Raw genomic sequence first — 23,923 nt, forward strand, 5'->3', positions numbered from 1 at the left:
CCCATGCTGATTGGCATGAGCAGACTACTGAGTGCTAAACATCAAGGCGACGAGACCTAGGTTTTTAATGATGATATCAATGGACTTTTTCTTCTTTTAAAAGATGATTGACCTACTACGCACCTCCAATTGTCTTTCTTCAACGCATAGGCAGTAGTCAAAACGTACTCATTGGTGTTGAGCTGGCATACTTATCAGTCCAATTCTATCCCACTCGAAGATTCTAACGTTAAATAGCTCGGCTGCTCGGATCTCAGCTGATTCTTCTACTGCCCCGGACTCAGTTGTATACACCTATTTGTTTTGAGTTTTAAACTCTCAGCTAGTCCGGACGCAAAGACCAGGCACATTAGAGCGGCGACAATAGGGCTGTTACAGCAAGTTCTCTTATGAAACTCAACGAGAGTAGTGAGCCTCGACGAACTACCAGTAGTTGGAAAAGCACCAATGTCGATTGTAGTTGCTAGACTGTTCCAAATATGGTTCAAGAATCGTAGCAGTGGAATGCGGGTTCCAGGAGAAGTTTGAGAGACAATGAACTTTGTCATCGAATTTAAATGTGAGGATCCACGAATTTCTATTTGATTTTGTGTCATCTGTTTCGTACCATTTTGAAAAAAGAGAAAGGGAAGAATAGGATTATCACAGCTGTTATCGCTTATCTTGTATGGTAAAAAAGAATTTCGGCTTAGCTCTCTTTCGGGACTCTGTACGCTACGTCTACGGATTCATTACAACGCCCTGGCTGGCTTATAAATATGTATTAATTCTTAGCTTGCTCTGTGATCTATTTTGGTTCTCTGTAGATACTTCTAGCTAACAGCATTGTGAGCAGACCCAAGAGCCTTTAGATACAGTTTGAATTTGTCGCACTCTTTATCACACAGGACGCTAGCTCTTCGAAAACTCGGCATCCTGTCCGCTCTGCCCTGGATAAACTGAGAAGCGCAGGCTGGAACCATTGTGTCATACGTGATTCCAGCTCTCGTAGTGCAGCATCTACGTAACGTTTGCAAAGATGTATGACGAAAGCGATAAACTCTTCCGGTGCACTCTTTCCCAACGGTAACTTTAAAAACAGCACTTCCCCTAAACTCTGAAGAAATCCAGTGCCTCATACCGTCTAAAACTTTAACCCTTTTCTATTTTTGCATTCCCCTTGGATATATACACCTATATGTGTATCTATTGTGGCAATGGTCCGTCCATCACGTGCTTCTTACAGCTTTACGGCGCAGATTCCCTTATCGTCGCCGTTACTCCCACATCTCCGTCAATATCATTAATGCATCACGACTAGTCCGTTGATCCGCTAACATCATGTGGCAGCGAATATATACCCTGAGATCCATTGTTCTATTGACGGCATGGCCACTGTTTTTGAATGTCACACACCACTATGTATATACTTAAATAGGCTACTGTTATTGGACCCGACCTAGATTTAAGTACCGGTTGCCACCGCCTCGGTACCCCCGCTCAAAAGCCAGTCCCTCCTAACCTCTATTATTACTTATAATATTGTACAAGAAGGTATATATATAGAGCACGGAGTGACTAGAAAGAGGAACGACAACTTGACCGCCTAGAATGTACTCTGCGCTGACGTTCTAGTTTGGCAGACAGCCGCCAGGCTAGGGTTGACAAAAATGGCCCACCACTTTCGCGCGCGCTTAACCCCATGATACCATTATAGGTAGCAGCTCCGCGCGGAGTGAACAGTAAGAGCAATGATCGCCTAGGAGGCATTACGTTATACACCAACGTCATGATTTTCAGGCCGTCGCCAGGGTCGGGCCGAAGGGGAGAGATTGGGGTCAATAAATGGTTTCAAGTTCTACGCGCGCGCTTAGCCCCAATGATAGCGCAAAATGCGACCCGCGATTGATTATATAGCTATTGGGTGTCTGTTGGCTTAAAGGGCCAACAATGGTAGACCCAAGCTCCATAATGGTGTGAATTCTGACATGTTGTCGTCACGCTGAGCGCTTAGGGATGCCTTTTGGCATCAAAAATCAAATATATATCGTGGCAAAGGACTTCGAAATGCCTCAATATCAATCATTCACGCCTATTCAACCTTTAACATTGTACCTAGCCTTTTTGTTCTATCCCTTTTTCAACTATTCATAAATTGCTTCTCGCTGCCGTACCTACCACCCCAAGATGCCTCAATCAGTTGAATTAACCCCCGAGGAGCTCGTGGAAGTTAGTCAGACACTATTAAAGTTCCTCGGCGGGAAAGTTAAGTTTGCAGTTATTGGCGGAGCTGCTTGCTCACTGCTTCGAGTGGCTGAAAAAACCGAATATCGCGGTACCAAGGATGTCGATATTGTTGTTGCACCAACCAAAGGCTACAACGCCGAGACTATCTCAAGCTGGCTAGTCCAACAACATCCGGGGAGTATCCGATCTGTTGAACAGTATGGCGTGATAACTCCTGCAATCCCTATCCATCGAGATCAATGAGAGTTGCCAATATTCCTGTCATGCACCCAATATGGCTTCTCCGAGAAAAAATACTATCCCAGTATGAGCGCCAAGGATCTGCGAAAGAGAGAACTGATATCTTGGATATTGAAGTCCTACTGGGCATGGTCAGTCGGCAGGCCCTTGTCTTATCTGCAAAAAGCCATATCGCAGCCTTACGAGTTTTGATGGCGAAAAGACCGGACTTGGCCAGCCAATTGAGAACAGCAATTTCATGCCCCCCGGTTTTTGGGAACTAAACAGCATTATGGGTTGTTCATGTTCATTTGTTCTTATGACTGTAAGGCACGCTTCGCTGACTATGCGATGGCTAAATTACGGGCGGGATAGTTTTGTTGTTAATAAGGAAGGTGTCGAAGGATACCATCTGGCAGGCTACCAGGCAGCTGTGAGACAGGCTTGACTCAGCTCTCGAAAGATACTTAGCAGAGATTTCACAGCCATAAATCTGGCCATGGGGGCAGATGAATACACGCTTAATTGTACCGCAAGAGCACACGTTAGAATCACAGCAGAACAGAGCAATCCATTGATCAAGTCGACCCACCTATTTGCAGAGCTTATTTCTGTGACATGGGTCAGTGACGGAGGCCCAAGCGGGCGCGCGGAATTTGCAGTGAGCCGCCGGAGAAAATGGGGCGAGACCCCATTTTTGGCGCCGGAGCTACGACCTTCATGCTATTTTTAGCACGTCAAATTCCAAAAACATACAACACCGGGGATTCGCTGGTCGTCATCGACCCAACTACTAATCCAGCGCTGGATAAATTTCGGCAGCATTGACAGAGTACGATTACGATTACCCCGCCCCTCACGCATCCTGTTACGACGTCGCTGCCTACAAATGTGATCATTGCTGACCAAATGAGACGATAAATACAGCCATAAGGAAACATCACGCAGATATCAATCACTTTCAAAGCTTGCTCCCTCTCACTCAAGCCCGATGGATCTTTTAGCTGAAGTCTTAAAACCCATTCCGCTGGTGGTCTGGGGCGGACCTGCCCTAGAACATTGTGGGGTAAAGGCGTTTATCCGGGTAAGTGCTATGATTTTATTACAGCTTGACAAGACACCTTATATTTCAGATATTCATACGGAAGCAATAGGGCTATATATTCATCGTAAATGAATGCGACCGCGACGTTGCTGAGGCAAAACTGCTTAACGCTGGATTCGTCCGCGCAAGCTGGTCATGGGGTTCTTGTAACCCTACCGAACTACAGAACTTTGATGATGAAACAAAGCGTGTGCACGAGAACTGCATCCCACAATATGAAGACATCGATAAACATTCTATCCGTTTCGCGTTTCCGCCGATTTATAATCGCATTGGCAACGAACCTGTTGCCCTTATCCTTCCTTCCTTTGCAGGGCTTGGTCCGCCACCTTTAGGAGACAGAGAATTAAGCCAAGGAGGAACACAACAAGAGGCAGAGCTAAAACAGCAAAACGAAATACCACAAGAAGCATTGCTACGAGAAGAAGAGCCGCTTCAGGAAACCACACTATCTACAGAGTCTAAGCCACTTCCAAGGCCCGAATCACGTCTAGAGCCAGATAACCTACGACCAGGAGAGGGTCTACATGATGCGAAAACACCACAAAACACAAAGAATCCTCTAGATGTAGAGCAACCCCACGAAAAAGGTGTAAACGACGACCCTAGATTTACATGCGTCGAGGGCTTCCTCTATTATCCGCGTCTTCCGGTTCTGCTTGAAAGCCTTATTCGCGCTCGACTCCGCACTCCCGAGAATAAATTTGGCCTATGGGTATCGATGCTAGAAGTTTGGGCCATCCCGTATCTATGGGCACAAACCATGGCACCAGAGGATATTCTAGACGGAATCGAGGACGAGAAGATTAAAGCGTGGTTTAACAAGGAAACCAAAAGGTTTGAAAGTGGCATAGACCGGGTGACTAATACCAAGAGGAAGGGACGGGTGCGATCCACAAGACCCTTAGAGGATTTAGATCTTTTATTCAAGACTTAAGGTGTCCTCCCGCCGTCAAGTAACCTTACTACTAGAGAGGATATAACCGAGATAATTTTCTTTGGTGCTCTATGGTGTAGTGTCCTAATCGACTTTTTGAGCCTCTAAAGCAATCTTATCGGCCGTAATGGTTAAACAGTAAAACCTGGTACGTGTTACATCGCGCTTTGCAGCAAGCATAATGGTGTGACATTGTAGTTGAGAAGACAACAGGAACTGTGAAAGCAACTGGTAGGGGTGGTATTTGTAATAGCTGTCAGCGAGGCACCTTAGTCGATTTGCAGGTACTTGGTCCATTTCCCAGTCTCTGTCGAGGAATGACATCTGAAGTGACGAAATCAAGCGCTGCCAGTTGCTACTTGAATTAGGATCAATGCGCTTTCTATTCAAAATATTGTACTCTAGGCATAATTCATTATCTACAAGGCCGATCAGTTCGTCCCCCCGATTATCGCGCAAACATACTCTATAACGACTGATTCGATCAGCATAAGTGCGACTACTTATCCGAAACCTTATTCGTTTTCCGAACTGCCGGAAATATTTACTTCGATACTCTCTCAGAGCACAGAGCATATTACTGGGGACAGGAAATTGGACTAGTACCAAGGACAGGGTTGTAAGCCGTTGATACAAACTTGTTTGTCGGCCGACTAGTCAATTGTTGGTTCTCACCTGACACGAGGTCCTCCAACTGCAATGAAGTCTTCATACCAAGATACAATTTATTGAGATCCCTCTATGACAGAAGATCTTGATCGAACGATAACGATTGGCTCTTCAACAGTCGTCGTACGAGGCCGAAGGTACCACGTAGCCGTACGGTAGCGCTATAAGATTGGTCGGCTGGAGGATAGCGTTCAACGTATTAAGTGATCGACCCAGCCGTTTTATTAATGAGCCACATGTTTCTTGCTGTGAGCCAATGGCAAGGATATCAGAAAATTTACCTGCGCGACTCGGCCAAAGATCTTCAGGCTCGCAAACAGATAAAATTCTGTAAATATTGTCAACGTACGAATGTGTAACATCATGGGTTAATATCAGGTGGATCTTGTAACAGTGGCTTAGTCCCTCGCTACCCACGACTATAGTTTCAGCCCAAAGAGTATCACGAAAGCGAAATGCAGCAGTATGAAGAGAAAGACCAATGTAGCCCCATAGACAACTGCATCGGGCTTGCTCAAGACCACAGCCAATGCGACAGTAGCAGATTCACCATTAACATTAGTTGACAACGTTCAATGACATCTGTTAACGTCTTACCCTATAGAATTAACTGTATCTAACTGTATCATATATGACATGAAAATGACAGATTTCCAGTGTTCCCTGGCGCGCAAATGCGCCAATCAATGTTGAGATTCCTAAATGAAATATCGTCAGAAGAGAACCTAGGAACATGATTACCAGTAAACTTACCATTGAGAAACTGAGTGTCACTGATGGTCTTCAGAACTCGATCCAAAATAATAATCTAAATATTTAGATTGCGAGCATGATCTGGCTTCGAGTTTGAAGGGCCATCTGATAAAGATTATAAGGCGAAGAGCACGAATAGTTTGGCGGTCTGTTTGCTCCGAGAAATTATCCTATCGGCCTCTAATGCAATTTTAGCTTGGCTGACCGCCTCGTTAGATATAATTCCATCACCAGGAGGGGAGGAGTCAGCACGCAAGGGCGAAAGTCCGAGGCAGACGGACCAGATCGAAAGGACAACGGACAAGCCGGCCTGTATTGCCAAGGAGACTATGGTTTGGATGTGGCAACAAACATAACGACAGATTCGAGACTGATGGAGAAGATCACGAACCCCCAGGTCTGCTTTACCTTGGTTCTCACTCCTACATCTTATAGTAAGACATTCTAGTTACCTAGGTATTAATAGTTCGCCCGTACAATGCGCGTTTTTTCTCCTTCGGCACACACGTTCGGTAGCTAGGATTCAGGAATCCTTCGAGTATCTGTATACGTGTCGCGATAGCCTTTAATAGAGGTAACGCACAGAGTAGGCTCATCCCCTTTTTTTCTTAGTATCCTTAGTGAGCAGCCACCTCTGTTTCAGTGCGCTGCCCTACTTTATGTTACATGGTCACGGCTCTGAAAAGCCGCTTGAGTGCTTGCACACTCTACAACTGCGTTCGTGCCTAGATTATGGGCTAAGACTATGTAAGTAAATATTACATGATCGTTGTGCTCGAGAGGCACTGACTGCAGGATAATTGTGCCCATGGTAACGCCTGCAGAATTGTTACTTCTCGGCATCATCGACCCACAATCAGGCAATTCGGGATCTTGACTAGTCCACCGCTATCGCTACAGTAAATTCTAGGAACAACCGCTGTCGCCGTAGCGCACTTTGGAGGGTCGCTCCTATAAAGCCACAGTACCTACCGTCGCTCTATATATGTGCTATGTATCAGTTACGTTTTCTGTGTCTTAATAATGCATTCGACCTGTGCCTTGATGTGACGCAGTGCTATAAAGACATACTGCATTGCTCTGAACTGTACTAGGTCTTATAGACTAGTTTACAACTATATATCTTGTAATTAGACACTTCATCAGAAGTAGCAATTTGATACTTGAATCACTTGTAAACAAAGTTTTAGACTGGTAAATACTTCGTGGCAGAAGCTTTGCCAGCGGTATGGAGGACTCCCAAATTTTATGACTCTCACAAGTTACTTATTATATACCTCCAGCCTTAGGAAAATCTTTGTGCCTACTTAGGGCCGCGAATGCACAGCGTTTCATAGAAGCTTGATCCAGTACGGTCTGCCTTGCCACTTACAGCGAACGCAGAAATATAAGCTAAATTACAAAGACAGCTTCTTCCTTAATGCCGGATCTTGTTTCAAAGGTACATCTATGCGAAAGGTTTTGCTACAATAATGCTTATAACATGTTGTACGTTGTACTTCATTCTCGAGTGTCTTCTTACTGCATGATCTTCATCGTATTATAAAGCTTAAGTATGACTGAACAAGACGGTTTACATATTATATCATGCTTTTACAACTTACGTATACCGGCCAGAGGTACAGCGGACCAATCCAATAACGGTCGTTAAAGTCTCAGAGTCACGTGCGACTTCGCTAGATGCTCCCTGATTTATAGTTTTACCGATTCATTGTTGTTACTTCTTGATGGTCGTAGCATTGTTATACGCAAATCAGCACATCACTACTGGTCCTAATCAAGTGATGCTTGAGGACAGCGGATTCTCGGATGTTTATGGTAAATCTGTCCGCTCCTTTGATTGGTAAAATTCAGCAGATCCAAGATATAAATGACTGAAGATCCTATTCAAAGTACTACTAGACTATTGCACTGTCCTCGGACTTTGGAGAGTTGACCTAACAGAAGTAGGGGAAAATTTTATTTAGCAACGGACATAGTGAGTGTTATAAATAGTTACTCGTGGTGTACTCGTTGTGTTTGGAGACGGTAGCAACACTAGTGTTGACGAAAACGGCCAGGATGGTACCAAATTGCATTGTAGTGTCTGGGCGTTAGCGATGAGAATAATATGCTAATTCGTACAAAGAACTGGGATTTAGCGGAGAAATGGTTTGGAGTTGGTAATGTGACCTGTACTGTTGTAATAGATAGTAGCTAGAGGAGAGAGGATGCTTCGTCACTCTCATACTTTTGTGTCCTCGTAATAAGCTTGCATCGATGCCGTTTAGGAGTTCATGAAATGAACTCCACTGTTCGTCATTAATTGCCCAACAGCAGGATCTCCAACCCCACTCAATATACTAGCATTCAACTTTACCTGCTAAAGGTCTAGTTTTAGTCTCTTGCATATGATCAAGTGGCCGAGAGACAGCGATGAAACCAGATATTTGTTTTAACAATAGCAACATGTAAGATAGCCGCCGCGATACGATATGGATTTGTTCAGCCTCGCCAGTTTAAATCTGTGCTAGAGTTATCATCCTCAAACTAAGGCTCTCCATATTTCTAAAAATTTACAAAAGGCTGCCTTGATGGAATAAGGGATAAGCAAGATAGTGGTTTCGGTTGGCTTTTAGTGTAACTACGAAGTTTAGTTTGCTACTCCATACTTCATATAGGCACGGCGCTACTTAGCCACTTAGCTTATTTATATAATTGAAGCAGGTACCGTTTCATCCCGTAGTCTGCCCCGCGTATCCGATTCAGCCAGCCTATAATCTGTGAACCTAGTCTAGTCTAATCTGATTCCGGTAGCAAGCCTCAAGCTCATCACGCTCCGTATGCAGAAGGATTCTCGTACTTTCAAGATTTCACTGACAACCCTTCGTGCATCCTTCCGGTAATAACGACTATGGTAACTTGCACTTTCTATACATTAAGGCGCTCTATGTGGCGGCGCAGCTTACACTTCATAGGCACGGGAAGCTTAAACTTGATTGTTATGATTTAACCAAGGCCAATTACGGAGAAAACTACACGCCAAAAAAGAGCTTATGATTCTATACAAAGTTTAAATTTATATAGTTATAACTGTTTAGAAAAATGAATCGGTATAATTTAAAATATGTCGTTTGCAGGGAAATGCCATGTCTACGTTGTATAGCCAGTTATGCTAGACGACTTCCCCAGGCTTCAGTGCACGGATTACGACTGGTTCTACTAATAAATGCGCTGGCTTGACCTTGAAGCAGGGGCACAAACGTAAAGGTGCTAAACCCTCAAGTGTCGAAGGCTCTTAAGGTTAGAAAGAACTATCGTAAACTACCTAAAATACGTTGTCAGCCATAATGTGAATTAGTCGGACTATCAATGCCAGGCTTATTGGTAGTGGCAACTCAACATCGTCAGTTTTATCGTCAATTGTGCAGCCTTAAATACTTGGTTCATTCTCCAGACCTCTTTGCTAAATAACAACAATTTTGTCGCATCCACAGGCGAGAAACAGTGCACTTTGTATTGACCTCGGTCAACATTGTATAGATATATGCGTTTCGTAAGGGTCCGAATTACAAGTGAAATGTGATGGAGGGGTCGGCCGGCATCAACTAACCTTAGGTATTCTAGGTTAGTCAGTAACTTAATCTTTCAACTCGCTATTCATGTGCTACGATGGGGATGCTTATTACAGCACTGTAAAAGCCGCCAAACCTAAAGTTAAGCAACAGCATCAACAACTCCAAATGGCAAAATGTAAGATGAGACATCCGATTTAGATGAAAAGTAAGTACCTGCCTAACCTAATTCGTTACCAGTCGTGCACATCACGCAAACAGAAAACAGACATGATTTCACTCGGCATTGCGTTGTACTACGGATAACGCATAGGGAAGGATACAAGCAGCCAAATCGGTCAATTACCGCTGCCTTGACGAGCCGATATGATAGGGAACAGTTCCACCCACAATGAAGCTAGCAATATCAAGGAACGCTTTTCTGAATTTAGCTGCTATGGCAACTGCACGATGAGCAACTAGTCTTGGTTCTTAATAAACTTAGCGGTCGCACTTCATGATCATGCCTTTGCAGATAGAAGAGTATGTTATAGGCAACAGAGAAGCCTTCGCTAGACCAGTGCAAAGCTTTCGATCAATCAAGATGCGCGAGATTACAAGTGAGCCAGAGCTTAGTTGCAGTACGACCATACTTCTTCAAATTTGGTCGTGTTAAACCGCTTGGCTGACTTTAAATTTAATGCGTGTTTAGATCCACCTTCCGACTGGGCAATGCGTGAGTTACCTTGAAAACAGCGGGCTCAATGAAGTTATTCACTTTGCCTAGGGTAGATAGGTGCCATCGATGAGCCTTGCCGACTGTGTCAACTATTTGTATGGGTAGATAATGGTAAGCGAAGTAAGATAATTTAATAAGTAAGTTGGGAGAATCAGTGAATGAATGTTTTATGACATTTTCTACAGTTAATATAGAACACTGTTTCAGTGAAGGATAGGTCTAATGCACTGAAAGGAAGAGCCTGAATCTACTCGAGCATAGGGTAGCGAATACGGTGCTCGCATGAGCGTGGTATCGCAGGTGTAACCCTCTAAGCGTGAAATGATAGTATAGGTACTGTCAAGTAGTATATAGAAGTCTAAGTCCACAAGAGAGAATATCGGTGTACAGAAAGTGGGCATATGCCCACTAGCTAAGTCACGTGATCATCACTCCTAAGTTAGGTGCTCCGAGAGCTCGTCGTATTAGTGTACGGAGTGCTCTCCGTTCACTGTGGCCATCTATAGTCATCCATATTGCCACAGGTTTTCATATATTGTCACAAACCTCGACTCTTAAGCCCACAAGACCACCGCTAAGGCTGCAAGAACCCACTTATAGGCAGCTAAGGAATTTTAACGAGTGCGTCGACCTATAAGGGATAGCAGCATCTGGCAGTAACCGCCAGGCGCTAAGTCGTCCTTGACTTTGATTACATACTCACGACATAATCAATTTTTAGTGGCTCTTTACTCATCACTATTAACCATGACTGAGCAATCAAGTTCCAATGAAAGAATGGATGGATGTAACAAGGATTGGAGTTCCTATGTACATAGTCATTCGTTACTTAAGTGATCAATCTAGGCATCTGTGTTACCCTATAGGTGAAGCTTGTCAAGCTTCGATAACTACATTTGTAAACCATTTTTGCGTAGCATACTTAATTTGGTCTCTATAGTCTTATTTTTGTAGATAAAATGCTTTACTAATATAAAACCCACCGTAATATTGTTGATATTTAGCAATCCAATAGTATAATTGTCATAAAAAGGATATAAATTAACAGTAAAGCTCTGAAGAACCCTTTTAAATACCGGGGTAGCGTATGTAATATCTTGAATGTCTAAGCTTCACACTTCTAATTCTGATATAAGCTTTATATTCTAACTCGCCAGCGTTTAAAGAAAATTAAAAGCACTAGATTTGAAATGAAATTTTGAATACCTGAATATGAACGATTTATCTATCACTAACAACAGGATTATATAGGATGTCATCCTCGGATGTTACTTAGGAAGCCACGGCTTTCGAGTAGCCATTATATGGTCCCTTCTCTTGTAATATCAATGGGATCTCGTCCTCGACTAGGGATACCAGACTTTTCTTCTCGGTCGCTTCCCACCCCAGTTTCCGAAGCCGATTGGCTCTATTTCGAGAATTCGAACCAGCGACGATGTCAGAGTACGTACCAAAGACATCGCCATAGTTTTCCCTGGGAATGGTTTTTGTTTGGGGGCTTGAGATACGGCCCGCCTTATATAGAGCGGCCCCGATCTCGGTAGCAGCCTGGCCCCAAGATATCTCCTCCCCATTGTTACAAAACCAATAGAGATTCTTGACTGTTTCATCTTCCGGTATGTTTTCCAACGAGTGCAAAAGTACCATGTATCCACGAGCCAAATCCTTGACGTGAATCTGGTTCCAGACCGATTTGCCTTTTCCAATGTGACCTGCGTATCCGTGTTTGATGGAGTATCGTACCATGGTAGGCAACTGAATAGAAGTGCGCTCATCGCGAGAACTAATGCCATAAATCACAGGCGGGATCATGATCCCGACCTTAGCCTTCGCGCCTAGTGCTTTGCTACCATTGACAATTGCAAGATCAATCTGACGATGAGGCGCCTTGTCTGGAACAGCGTCGATATCCTCAGGATTTTCATCATCGAAGATCTTATCGCTCAAGTAATCGCCCGCGCTGTCGTCGCCAAGTAGACTGGCGCCGCTAGTGTGGATATAGATCGTTTGCTTGCCCTTTGAAGCACGCTGGGCGATGCCGGACAAGACAGCTTCAACCGATGGAAGGTGATCAGCCGTCGCCGTATGAAAGACTATGTCGTTCGCTACTACTGTCTGCTCAATCACACTTCTGTCGTCTAGTGTCCCGTTGACCACCTTAACACCACGAGCTTCGAAAGCTTCGTTCGCTGATTCACGTCGGACAAGAGTCGTGACTTTGTAATTTTCCTCGAGGAGATGGTCCAAAATTTCGCCGCCGATAAAACCGGGGCCTATGAGAAAGACTGATTGTCGAGACATTATGTTTAGAGTTTCAATGGATTCTCTGGGCTGTAGAGCAGATGCATTAATTCTGAAGAGCTTTTGCTCGGTTTTATAGATGCCTTACATAGATTGCCACTTATTCCGCCAGCGCTTGTGATACTTCAAGGTTCGCTCATATCAATGATAAGAATCATCAATTTGTAATCTGGGGTTAAGTTCTACCCATCAATCTACCGGATAAGCTGACTCGCGTGAGGCTAGGGGCAACGGAATATGGTAAATTTAGCGCCAATGTTTCTAAATCCGACATTGCAGCAAGCTAGACATGTTAGTGTGATGCCTAGTCACTAGACTGGTCGAATACTTGCCACGTTCGTATGAATTTTTGCCCAGGGTCAATTAAGTTTACAAGGGCGATATTACTAAGAAAGGCACCACAAAAAGTGTGTTTAGCACGGCTCCACTCTCCGGGCTTAAATACTCCCTACTTTAGCCACACTTGATGTTATCAACTAAGTTGGATATCTTCAGTCAAACTTTTCGTCATTCTTCCTTCCAAGAACTCCCAGCTCATAGAGTATTACATCTCAATATTTAAATATGACCGAAGTTAAGATATTAATTTTTGGTGCTACTGGTTATATGTGAGCGGAATACAAAATCTCTATCCACTTTGCACTATACTAATGACCATTATTTGAAGAGGTGGTTCGGTACTTGCGAGTTTGATCAAGTCTTCGGACTCGAAAATTCGAGATTGCAAGATCACAGCTCCGGTTCGAAAGGAGTTGCATGCTGCCCGCTTGCGAGATCTACAAATTGAATCCCCAATCTTCGAAGGGCTTGACGACTTGGACTTCATACAATCCATTGCTTCAAGCCACGACATCGTCATCAATGCTGCAAGCACTTTCTACCCAGGCGTAGCTAAGGCTATTGTCCAAGGGCTTGAAAAGCGCCAAAAACTCACGGGCCGACAAGGCCACCTTCTTCAGGTAATTTCGCAACATTCACACAACTGTACCCTCTAGCTATATATTTTATCCACGAGGCTGACTCCTACAGACTTCAGGAACTGGCAGTGTGGCTGATCGCCGCACAAGTCAACGCCTTGTCGAAAACAAAGTGTTGTCTGACAAGGATGACATTTATGAGTACTTGAAGTTTCGCGAGCATGGAGAGTCATTCCCACAGAGATTGACCGACGTGACAACCATAGAAGCTGGGGATGCCATGGGCGTCAAAACATATATCCTCATGTCGCCAACGATATATGGACCTGGCAAGGGTCTTTTCAACCGGAAGTCTATGCAGATCCAAGCCCTCGTAGACTTGGCATTCAAGGAACAGTACACTAGCGTGGTAGGGTCCGGCGATGGAGAGTGGAATCATGTTCACATTGAGGATATGTGTTCACTTTACGAACTTATCGTTTCGCGTCTGCTCAAAGGGGATGAGTTGCCGTCCAATAAGAAAGGCATCTATTTCAATGAGACTGGGTCTGAATCATGGTTGACTGTATCCCGGAATATAGGAAAAGTCGGCAAGCAGATGGGTCTCCTACCTACAGAAGAGGTCACACACATTTCTCTCGAGGAGGCTTCGACAAAGTTATCCACAAATTTGATGGCAAACATATCAGTTGATGTTATTGAGCTTGGGTGGGCCTCTTGGTCGAGAACGAAGGCTGACCTTGCTCGAGAGATCGGTTGGACGCCAACTAAGACTCGAGATGATTTTCTTGCCACTTTCAAAGAACTCTGGGTCGAGGCACAGGAGGCGAATTCAGTTAAATAGAAATGATGATTTTATTGGATAAAGTTTTGTCTGGATTACTGCCGAAGAAGGCCTTGCACTTTAATTGAACTTGGTATAATGACCGAGCGCTTATCCCAACTGACAGTTTGGTTTACTAAACGAGAGATTCTGCTTACGAAGCATAAATCATTACCTAGGTCGGTTTTGACAAACCTGTTATCATAAGAGGGGTCTTAATTAAGGTTTGACAAAATTCCCACTCTTACGTCATCCAATCTTGTCTAATAAGACCGATTTACGGCCGCGGTTTAGTAAGGTTGGTATAGAGTATATATATCAGAAGAAGATCATCTTTGATTTTAAAGAATTCTACACGTCTTTTGTTTATAACCTAAGAAGTATCAACTTTGATAAAAATGTCTTTCACCACTTTTATTACCTATCCTCGCCCCGTCGGAGAAGTCAAATTTGATCTGAAATATTACACTGAAAATCATATGACTTCTGTTACCAACACGTGGAAACCTAAAGGTCTTCGATCTATGACTGTTACACACCATTCAGAAGGGCCATATATCGTGCAAGCCATCTTGATATGGGATAGCAGCCATGCCTACGAATCTGCTATCACGAGTGAAGGGGGCCCGGAGCTTTTTGCCGACATCCCTAACTTCACGGATATCGAACCGGTGGTGTTGAAAGGAGATGTGAAAGCGGTATGGAACGCGTAAATATGCGAGTGTCCAGTACGGAAGCGAAGGTCTAAACAAATTGTGACGATATACTATCGGACTAGACGACGGACGTTGGCCTGTTGCAACAACCTTTGCGATTTCGGCAAGAGTTGTAAAACTTTCTGTCAACTTTTGCTTATCTAAGGCATTTATTGGTATCGGCGCATACTCGCATGCCAAGCGCTTTATGGGAGCATGTGGTGATAGCGAGTCAGAAACGGAGGAACCTTTCACGGTAGCACTGGTGCGGGAATTATTTACGCTCTCAAATATCCCGCTGTGTACTAAGAATTAAATACGAGGTCAATTTATTTGCAAATGACAGATTCTCAAAAGTAAATAACTATAAAGGACTCACGCAACGTGGCATAATTGAGCCTCTATGGTCGTTTGATGCATGGAACAGAAAAGGGAATGTTAGAAGAAACCGGGGCCTGCCCAGTCTTCTGGTACATCTGGGTTCAACAAGCCATGTGCTTCATTGTTAGACATAGTGAACAGCCATGAGCATTGGAGCCTGGACACCACTGCGACGTAGATTAACGACTGAAATATAATTGGAAGGAAATCGAGCGTTAGCATACTTATCTTGTATAACGCGGGAGGCCGAGCCAATCACAAGACAACATTGATGCAATGAATCGAGAGCAAACCATGAGTTTTGGCATAACACTGAACGATTAGGACGAGAGAAAGACGTAAGACAAATGGACTGAAAGAGTGCCAAAAGAACGACTTGATAGGATACAATCGTATCTTTTGCCAATAAGCATTAGGCAAGGTGTCATCACCCTGAGACAGCTGGCCGCTTCTCACGTAGACGCCGGTACCTTTCCTTAGGAGCAGCTCAACGATCTTAGCTCTTCTACTGTTGATATTGATTGAGTCTTTAGTGACTGGGCGCCTTCACAGCGCCACGTCATACTATGTGCGAAACCCTTTTCATACAAGAAGAACGTCTCCTAGAAGCCTAAGTTGGAAGGTAATGTTGCAATCCAGTTTTAAGACCAAACCAGGCAGCAGTACGTCGTCCTGGTTCCACGATCATACAGAGAATAGTAAACCACCACCTGTTGCAGGCGAAGTATACGTGCATCAGCGCAGATTGTGTGAACGCTTGAGTATTCAAATACTATGGACTTTTGAACGTTTGAGACATACTTTAACTTGTCCAGCAAATACATTCGTATAATTTTATTTTTACAGCTCCACTTGGCTTGTGACAACCGTCATGATCTCCTTCTGACCCACTGCCCCTGTGAGACTCGCCTTCCCAAAATTTGGGGTACGTAGCCTATTCGTAACTTTACAGATTATCGATGAGGGGGCTGAGACCCGTCGCAGTACCCAGCTTGTCTTCAAAGAACAACTTGAGTCTCTCGACACGGACACGGTCCCCCATGAATCGCTCGAACTCAATCGGGTTCGTTGACGAGACATCCATGATATCGGGATAGCCGGCAGGGGAGGCAACATCTTTACGGACGCTCCAGGAACCAGACCCCTTCTGGTGCTCTTCACTCAACATGAAGTTGTGCAGCAACATGGCACCGTTCTGATGAGGCGCATCTTTGAATATGGCGGCTCTCTGTGCCCAAGTCACAAAACTACCCTTGGTGGGTATCGTAACGTTAAGCGGTGCAGTTGGAACCAGTCCGACGCCGGCAGTAAAGGTAACAGCCTCAGTGCCGTTAGCCGCAAGTAAGGTGACAGGCGTGCCAGTTCCACGGACCCAACGGGGGTTCTGCTCAAGAAGCTTTTCAAACCAGTCGTAGCCGAACTCCTGCATGCTACGGAAACATTTATTAACAATTCCCGGCCAATCATAGCAAGGCTTACAAGACTCACATCAAGTCGAATGCGTAAAGCACAGCATCATCGTCGTTAGGGTATGTCAAGACCAACTTGTCCTTGAACTCGGGCTTCAGAAAATCGACGAACTCTTGGGGACCAGATTCAACCTTGTCAGTGTTCCAGATAAAGGTCCAAGCGAAGATAGAGACTCCGTGCCATGCGGCGCGGATATCTCTGAAGGCAGGATGGATGGCGTCGAAGTCCAGAGGTTGATAATGCAAGAGTGCGCCCTCCTGGTCCCATCGGGGATAATCGTGCAGGGTCTGCAATATGATGCTGTCGACGTATAAGTTTCCGTTGGCAAGTTGTCGATCGATATTGCCATCGTGGTACTTGGAGACGTCGACGGTGATATTGAGTGTCATGCCGGGGAACGCCTCCTCGAAGGCAGCCTTCAGAGCATCCTGCTGGTTGCGTTCGTCGCCTCCATGCCAACAGGTTACAACACCTCCTTCTGCCAGAGCAGCCTGGTAGATAGCGTCGATGGTTCTATTCTCGACGGTCGGTGCGTTATTGAAGCTGAAAGTTGTATCGTAGGCGACTACCGGTGAAGTCAGCCCCAAGGCTAGGATACTAGTAGAACACAGACGCATCTTGATGGTCGCTTGTCAAGGACACAAAGAACTACTCGACTATATACAGGTGCATGTGAAAAACCTGCTAATATCGTGGGAACCAGTAATCCTTTATACACAGTCTCAATGCAGACCCTACCTCAATGTTGACCATGCTGTCCGAGATTTACATTACATCACTAAGTAACATTCACCAGTCTCACGATCTTGGCTTTGGGGACTACGGTCGCTGGGAGTCACTCCGACTGAGCCTTCAATTTAGGCCGTGCTTCAGCAACCCCCGTCGACTCGCCCCGTTAGGTAAGCGATCACCAACATGACAAATTTGCTTGCTCATTTCTCTTCTCCTTGGGTTAGTAGACAGAGACAATAGGATTGTTACCGTTGCCCACCCAGCGGTTAGGCTAAGGTCGCATTTCTTGACACCGCAGTTTGAATAAGCCTTATCACCGCACAAATTGTAGCTGAATAATCATGCGGAATTACGGAATTACGGAATTGTCATGACCTAGCCGGGCACGGACAAGTGGATCGTGGGGGCGGGGGCTGGGTTTATTGAGAACCTACGCCTCAATACTGATTTGAAAACCAAACTCCAGTAGAAGGTTCGACTAGGCAATTGATTGTATTCAATCCCCCCCGAGTTCCGTGGGTGGCCAGTCTTTGTGGGTCTAGCAAAATTTGGCTGGATTGTCGGCAATTCTGCGGCTTTGCTCTTGAATGAACTCTCACGTAGCCTCTTCTCGCATGAAGTGGTTTTTGCTAAGATCCAATTCGTTTCGTGGCTATTGCAAGGCTAAGAACGGTACATATTTCATCTAACCTCTAGTGTTTCCCCCGACAGCTTTCGGATATTTCCATCCCAGACGAACCATGCGCTCTTGATAATATCTTTAATACTGATTTCTGGGATTCTTATAGGCTCCACTAGGTCGCAAGCCTCGTAATCGGCAATATCATGTAACCGTTGCGTTTGTGCAGTTGGAAAAAACCCTGTCTTGTCCTCGTATTCAAACACCGCATCAAATTTGCCCTCTGACACAATGGTGCTATCGCAAACGCCAAGCTCCTGCAAATCTAATCCTTTTGGGGCTGCAGTCCAGGTGTGTGGAACTCCCGGTGCGATCAAGACTGAGGTCATCGGAGGGATGACAAAAAGCTCGCCCGCTAATTCAGCCAGGGCGACCCCATTCATAACCAGGATTTTCTCCATAACGTATCGTTTGTTTTCTGCCCCGAGAGAGATATGAACGTGTCGTGGCATACGAACGGTCGTGTCGAAGGGAAAGACACCAAAAGCGCCTCCAAAACAAGGGATGGCTTGGTCCCCTGCATGGCCTTCATTAAAAATGTGCAGCGTTCCCGGTACGCCTAATTCGGCAGGTAGTGCATTCCTGGTATTAACTCTCTTCCCGTGCATGATACGGGACCCGTGCGGTAATTCAATGCCATACGCAAATTGCTCCATTGCTTTGTGACTGACTCGTGTTCTGCAAAATTTTGGTGAGACATAGAGCTTATCAGTTCGAGGAATTGGCCCCTGTTTATACTTTTCAATTTACGTCTAATCAAACTTGGCACGGCGATTTAGAGCACGGCTTGATTTGTCATTAGGTCGCATGGTCTGCAAATTTCTCATACAGCTACTATCGCGTTAATGGGCGTAATCGATATCTGACAGGTAGCGTTACAGATTGGCTTGCAAGTATGGGCCGGTTGATTACCAGCGTTTAAGGTTTGTACACATCTTCTCTACGTCAGTTCGACTGAATTGTCTAAAGATCTCAACGTCATGGAGAATATTAATGGAACTTGCGGCCCTCGTTTTGATCAGCCCCGAATACTTCTCCAGCAATTCATCGATTCTGGTGCAGAGCTTGGTACTGCTATGACGGTTGATCTCGACGGCGAATTGGTTGTAGACATGGGGCGGTTATGCGGACCCAGAACGCACGAAGCCGTGGGATGAAGATACCATCTTCAATGTTTTCTTATGCACGAAAACAACTTTTAGTCTGGCTATACTTGAACTCGTTGAGGAAGAGCGCATATCCATCGACGCGAAAGTTTCGGACTATTGGCCAGAGTTCGTCATATGATGTCCCATACTTCTGGTTTGTCCGGCTGGGAGGAGCCGATGACATTAGAGGATCTCTGCAATCTATCAAAGTCTACAGATGCCTTGGCGCGCGAGGTTCCGTGGTGGAAACCTGGTACGACTTCAGGTTACCATTCATGGACATTTGGGCACCTACTTGAAGGAGTTATCCGGCGGAGGGCGGGGCGCTCCCTGAGTCAATGTATCAGGGATGAGATCGCGGGTCCGCTCGGTGCAGGCTTCCAGATCGGAGCTCAATCGAAAGATTGGAATCGTGTCGCCTCAATGATAACCCCCTCCAGCCAAGGACCTCGAAGGCCCTCTGTCGGGATCTATGGTCGCCATAACAATGAATTCAGTGCCGGACGCTACTTGGGCAGCGACATCCCAATGGAAGGAAGCCGAGATTGGCTCTGCGAATACGATCATTCGAATGGTGCCACGATGACTTTTTATACACATTCAGTATGTATAATGAAATCGATGCGCGGCCTTAGCTTCTAAAGGCTATTCCAGAGCTATGCATCGTGAATCGATTCCGGCAATGATCCAAAGGATGTCAAGGTATATCGCTGTACATAGTTACCAGTCCATCAATTACACGAATTCTCTGTGCTTGTGCTTTTCTAAGTATGCACGTCGATACGTCATTCGTATTATGAGCGCCAGGTGGAGCTGCAAATAATAAATAAACGAGTTAGTCATAACGATCATTGGTCACGCGAGCTAGCCGCAGAAACTCTTTTCTGTGTATCCACTATCGCATTGACGCTGATAGCTATTGCAACGTTATAATATGGACATGGCGATTAATCAGCTGATTCTTTGCGTCATGTCGTCTCCATGAAAACATGCCACCCAATTTGTAGCATACCCCAACCACAAAGTTTCATAGAAGCTGAGAGCGAAAATAGTTCTTGCACTCGCTATCGTGGTTTCTCATGGAGCAGGTAGTACGATAATGGTTCGATCGCATATAATGATGGCACGCACGCTCCAATAACTATTCATCTGGCAGGACCTCTGCCTCTCCTCGGGGACCCTGAACACAGCGAAATCACACAATATTTGATGAGTGGGGTGCCTCAGATATTAGATTTGCACAACCCATCCTTGAAACCTACAAGGATCGTCCTCATCACCGTACACTGATCCACAGATTCACCTACCATATCCGCGGTTGAGAAGCCCGACTTGATATACGATTACTATAGCTTTCCTTCCGGAAGCTTATAATTTCAATTATTCTGGCAGAGGCGACCCTCAAATTGCTAACGAAGTAATTCAAGCGCTAGAGAAGGAAGGAATTATGAATACTTCGCTTGACAGCACACGAGGATGAGATAATAGCGGTTATGTGCCCATGATACTTGTCAACCCAGAAGCAAACTTGCCCATTCTGCAGATGTCAGTGCTCAAGAGTGAGGACGCAAAGCAACATCTGCGCATCGGCCGGGCTCTCCGAGCTCTGCGGAATAAAAATGTGGCTATCGTGGGCTCCGGGTTCGCCTCTTTCCACAACCTCAATACTATGATACCATTACGCAGCGCCAGCTCGGACAGAAGAAGCGAAATTCGAGAGATGTCTAGTGAATGGAGTGACGCGCTTTGGAAGTCACTCTCGGTACCCAAAACGGAACAGAAATGTGAGGCATTGGAAAAATGGAGGCATTTACCTTTCGCTGGCACTATGCATCCACCGTCACGAGGTGATCATATGATGCAGTTATTTGTGACCGCGGGCGCGGCCTTCGATGAAGAACCCGTGAAGTATTACAAAGATGAGTACCTGGCCGTAAACATCCTCACATACTACTGGGGCGATCAGGGATCGTCATGATATAAGACTACGTACCGCTTTTCTTTACTGGCTATCTGCAACTTGCTCAAGGGGATCATTTTGAGAGTAATCATATATTATACAATTTTAAGCGATGGATCATGTTGCTTCGAATAATGTGGATGTCGGCAAGAACGCCTAGTAAGTATTTAGCTCAGCTGAAATTTCAGGGTTGATCAGCTCTAGATGCTCTAGGTTAGCTTGGATGGCTAATCCACCATGCGATTCGGTTCCTCTTCTGATTTGACAAAGGTTGTCACACATGCCAGACGCAAAGGAGTTACATGCGCTTCCCATCACAGCTCTGCCGATTGGATGCAGGGTGGAGAAGAACAACTGGGTCGTGCCCCTACCAATGTATTATGAAAGCATAACACGGCATCTTGAATATACCATATCGTCTTCATCACACACTCACGTCATCGGCTCAAGCACGATATTGAATATCTCGTTACATATACGTATAATAGCGAACTTTGTATGCGATCCATAGATTGTGGTTGAGCCAGTGATCATACTTTGCACTTGCAGCCTGACTGATCCGTAGTATTGAATCATTATGACCAGGAATCCTGTCCACCCCACGTGCCGACGCCATGAAGTTCAGGCATCACAATGTGGTTATGCCAATGCAACGACGCCGGCAATCGCAGGCCCTACGTTGGGCCTCTCTCCCGACGAAGCTTTTACTTACACGATTCTTACCCATACGTAGGGACCAAACCAAGTCTTTGCTAACCGAGCAATGCAACTTCAATGAGGACATGGGTCCGCTGAATGACTATGGTTGCGTAATGACAATGTCAGACCTTGGAACCTGGGGGAAGTTCTTTTCACGAGAAGTGCTCGATTTCATGAGGAAGGAAGTGGGGGTTAGCACCGGAGGGGCGGTAAAGCAAAAGGCTAAACGTAGCGGGCTCGCCGAGTACCGTTGCTAAGTGCCGGATCTTAGCGAGGAAACCATCACAACTTTTGATGATTATGTACAGCTGACAAATTGACAAACCCGCATTTTCCAATATTAACGTATTTTCCCCGACATGCCCATTTACTTTCAGCCTCACTTTCACTCATTGTGAATTGCTAGCGAAGTAGATTTACATCGTTGCATAATCTTATTGCCCGTTAATTTTCTACAATGACGTTCAATCGGATAGCTATCTACGGCCATCGTGGCTGGGCCAGTTCTGTCATCTTTGACAAACTTGTAGCCTCCGGTGCACCAATCACAGTTCTGTATCGCCATGGCTCGGACGTCTCGAGTGTTCCAGCCAGCGTTACAAAGATAGAGATTGATATTCAGGACCAGAAGGCACTGGTCGATGCCCTGCAGAACGTGGATATCCTCATGTATGTTGAACCTGTAGATATTCCGTGATTCGCCCAACCGCTATCGCTGCTGATGGTTAAGACAATAGATCTCTTGTAGGCCATGAAGGCGTCACGAGACAGCATGCATTTGTCGAAGCAATCCCCAAAACCAACGTCCAGCTTTTCGTGCCTTCTGATCTTGCTGCTCGATACGATGAGCTCGGCCTTCGAATTAGCGTAAATGCCGCCAAAGACGCGGTAGAATCGGCTGCGAGGAAGACGGGAATACCAATGACTATAGTCCTTACTGGGAACATTGCGGAATTCGCACTCAACACTCTGTAAGGTTTCTAGAGAATCGATCGTGGTGATCCTAGCACCATGTTATGTATGCTAATGTACATGATTACATAGTGCTATGGGAGTGGACTACGCTGGTAACCGACTCATACTATCAGGAAATAGTGCAGAGAACAGGTTGAATTTATGGTAAGTTTATTTGAGTTGTATTTCTGTACGTCTTTAACCCCATTTTGATCAACGCTAATACGAGACACCCGGTAGCACTTTGTCCTATGTCGGAACAGCGTACGCGTCAATCTTTGCAAGCACACCTATTGCAAATCTGCGAGACAGGGTAATCGGGCTTTCTGAGCTGAGCCCAACAGGTAATGAGATATCTTTAGCCCTAGGCAAGAAACACCAACAAGCACCAAAGGTCTTCAGACACAGCTTGGAGAGTATTGAGAACGAAGTTGAGAGCTGCCTTCGCGAGGCCAGTCCTTTCGCATTAGCTTGGTACTGCCGTAGAATCTGGGCCACCGGGCAGCAGGCGGAAATGATTGGAAAAGATATCTGGGAACCAAAAGACTACACAAAGGCCACTTTACAGGATTTAATCGTCGAGGGAAAGCTAAAGCCGTACCGCGACATTCCCGCAGAGATTACAGAAGTATTCAGTAAGACATTTAAAGATATGTAGCTGCGTGTAGCGGCACGATTTCTCGTAAATTCAAACAGAATTACCGGACTATTATTTTTCTTTATAAACCATCGAATTCCTCAGACGGCTATCTCTCTTCTCGTCTAACTCTAGTATTTTATTTATTTGGCACTTGTGAAATATGCTGGCCCAACCATAAATTTGACAGAGTAATGAAGCGTAGATATGCTAGTGCCGGAACGCGTCTGAGGATATGCTTTCGAGGTCTGACGCGCTATACTATTACTACGATTCTGTACTTGTCGCAAGACCAAAAGACGGGAAAAGAGGGAGGTGCAGTGGTCGTATAGTTACAGGTGAACGT

At 45.2% G+C, this 23,923-nt stretch overlaps 9 protein-coding genes across 9 annotated transcripts; 6 read left to right on the forward strand and 3 right to left on the reverse strand.

Annotated features, from left to right (window-relative positions):
* Positions 1-2,058: 2,058 nt before the first annotated feature.
* BKA67DRAFT_110343 (uncharacterized protein) lies at positions 2,059-2,617 on the forward strand. Its single transcript, XM_046094880.1, has one exon. The coding sequence runs from the start codon at positions 2,167-2,169 to the stop codon at positions 2,467-2,469; it is 303 nt and encodes a 100-aa protein (XP_045951824.1). The 5' UTR covers positions 2,059-2,166; the 3' UTR covers positions 2,470-2,617.
* Positions 2,618-3,436: 819 nt separating this feature from the next.
* On the forward strand, positions 3,437-4,487 carry BKA67DRAFT_541540 (uncharacterized protein; the record flags this gene model as incomplete). Its single annotated transcript, XM_046100953.1, has 2 exons — positions 3,437-3,529; positions 3,600-4,487. 2 exons carry the CDS (start codon positions 3,437-3,439, stop codon positions 4,485-4,487), a joined length of 981 nt encoding a protein of 326 aa, XP_045951825.1.
* A 6,615-nt stretch (positions 4,488-11,102) lies between these two features.
* Positions 11,103-12,592, reverse strand: BKA67DRAFT_584768 (uncharacterized protein). Its single transcript, XM_046104163.1, has one exon. It carries the CDS (start codon positions 12,480-12,482, stop codon positions 11,454-11,456), a length of 1,029 nt encoding a protein of 342 aa, XP_045951826.1. The 5' UTR covers positions 12,483-12,592; the 3' UTR covers positions 11,103-11,453.
* Positions 12,593-12,918: 326 nt separating this feature from the next.
* Positions 12,919-14,277, forward strand: BKA67DRAFT_584771 (NAD dependent epimerase/dehydratase family protein). The gene is made up of 3 exons (XM_046104164.1): positions 12,919-13,090; positions 13,150-13,441; positions 13,512-14,277. Exons 1-3 carry the CDS (start codon positions 13,047-13,049, stop codon positions 14,241-14,243), a joined length of 1,068 nt encoding a protein of 355 aa, XP_045951827.1. The 5' UTR covers positions 12,919-13,046; the 3' UTR covers positions 14,244-14,277.
* Positions 14,278-14,549: 272 nt separating this feature from the next.
* Positions 14,550-15,308, forward strand: BKA67DRAFT_584772 (uncharacterized protein). Its single transcript, XM_046104165.1, has one exon. It carries the CDS (start codon positions 14,621-14,623, stop codon positions 14,933-14,935), a length of 315 nt encoding a protein of 104 aa, XP_045951828.1. The 5' UTR covers positions 14,550-14,620; the 3' UTR covers positions 14,936-15,308.
* A 936-nt stretch (positions 15,309-16,244) lies between these two features.
* On the reverse strand, positions 16,245-17,385 carry BKA67DRAFT_595720 (ABC transporter; the record flags this gene model as incomplete). The annotated part of the gene is made up of 2 exons (XM_046105199.1): positions 16,245-16,728; positions 16,787-17,385. 2 exons carry the CDS (start codon positions 17,383-17,385, stop codon positions 16,245-16,247), a joined length of 1,083 nt encoding a protein of 360 aa, XP_045951829.1.
* A 558-nt stretch (positions 17,386-17,943) lies between these two features.
* On the reverse strand, positions 17,944-18,879 carry BKA67DRAFT_110403 (uncharacterized protein). Its single transcript, XM_046094881.1, has one exon. It carries the CDS (start codon positions 18,833-18,835, stop codon positions 18,182-18,184), a length of 654 nt encoding a protein of 217 aa, XP_045951830.1. The 5' UTR covers positions 18,836-18,879; the 3' UTR covers positions 17,944-18,181.
* Positions 18,880-20,411: 1,532 nt separating this feature from the next.
* BKA67DRAFT_584775 (Extradiol ring-cleavage dioxygenase, class III enzyme, subunit B) lies at positions 20,412-21,608 on the forward strand. The gene has a single exon (XM_046104166.1). It carries the CDS (start codon positions 20,829-20,831, stop codon positions 21,303-21,305), a length of 477 nt encoding a protein of 158 aa, XP_045951831.1. The 5' UTR covers positions 20,412-20,828; the 3' UTR covers positions 21,306-21,608.
* Positions 21,609-22,443: 835 nt separating this feature from the next.
* Positions 22,444-23,598, forward strand: BKA67DRAFT_526909 (uncharacterized protein; the record flags this gene model as incomplete). Its single annotated transcript, XM_046098793.1, has 4 exons — positions 22,444-22,655; positions 22,724-22,957; positions 23,031-23,105; positions 23,181-23,598. 4 exons carry the CDS (start codon positions 22,444-22,446, stop codon positions 23,596-23,598), a joined length of 939 nt encoding a protein of 312 aa, XP_045951832.1.
* Positions 23,599-23,923: the final 325 nt, after the last annotated feature.

This window comes from Truncatella angustata (assembly GCF_020726525.1).
Source record: "Truncatella angustata strain MPI-SDFR-AT-0073 chromosome Unknown BKA67scaffold_11, whole genome shotgun sequence".
Taxonomy (NCBI): Eukaryota; Fungi; Ascomycota; class Sordariomycetes; order Amphisphaeriales; family Sporocadaceae; genus Truncatella; species Truncatella angustata.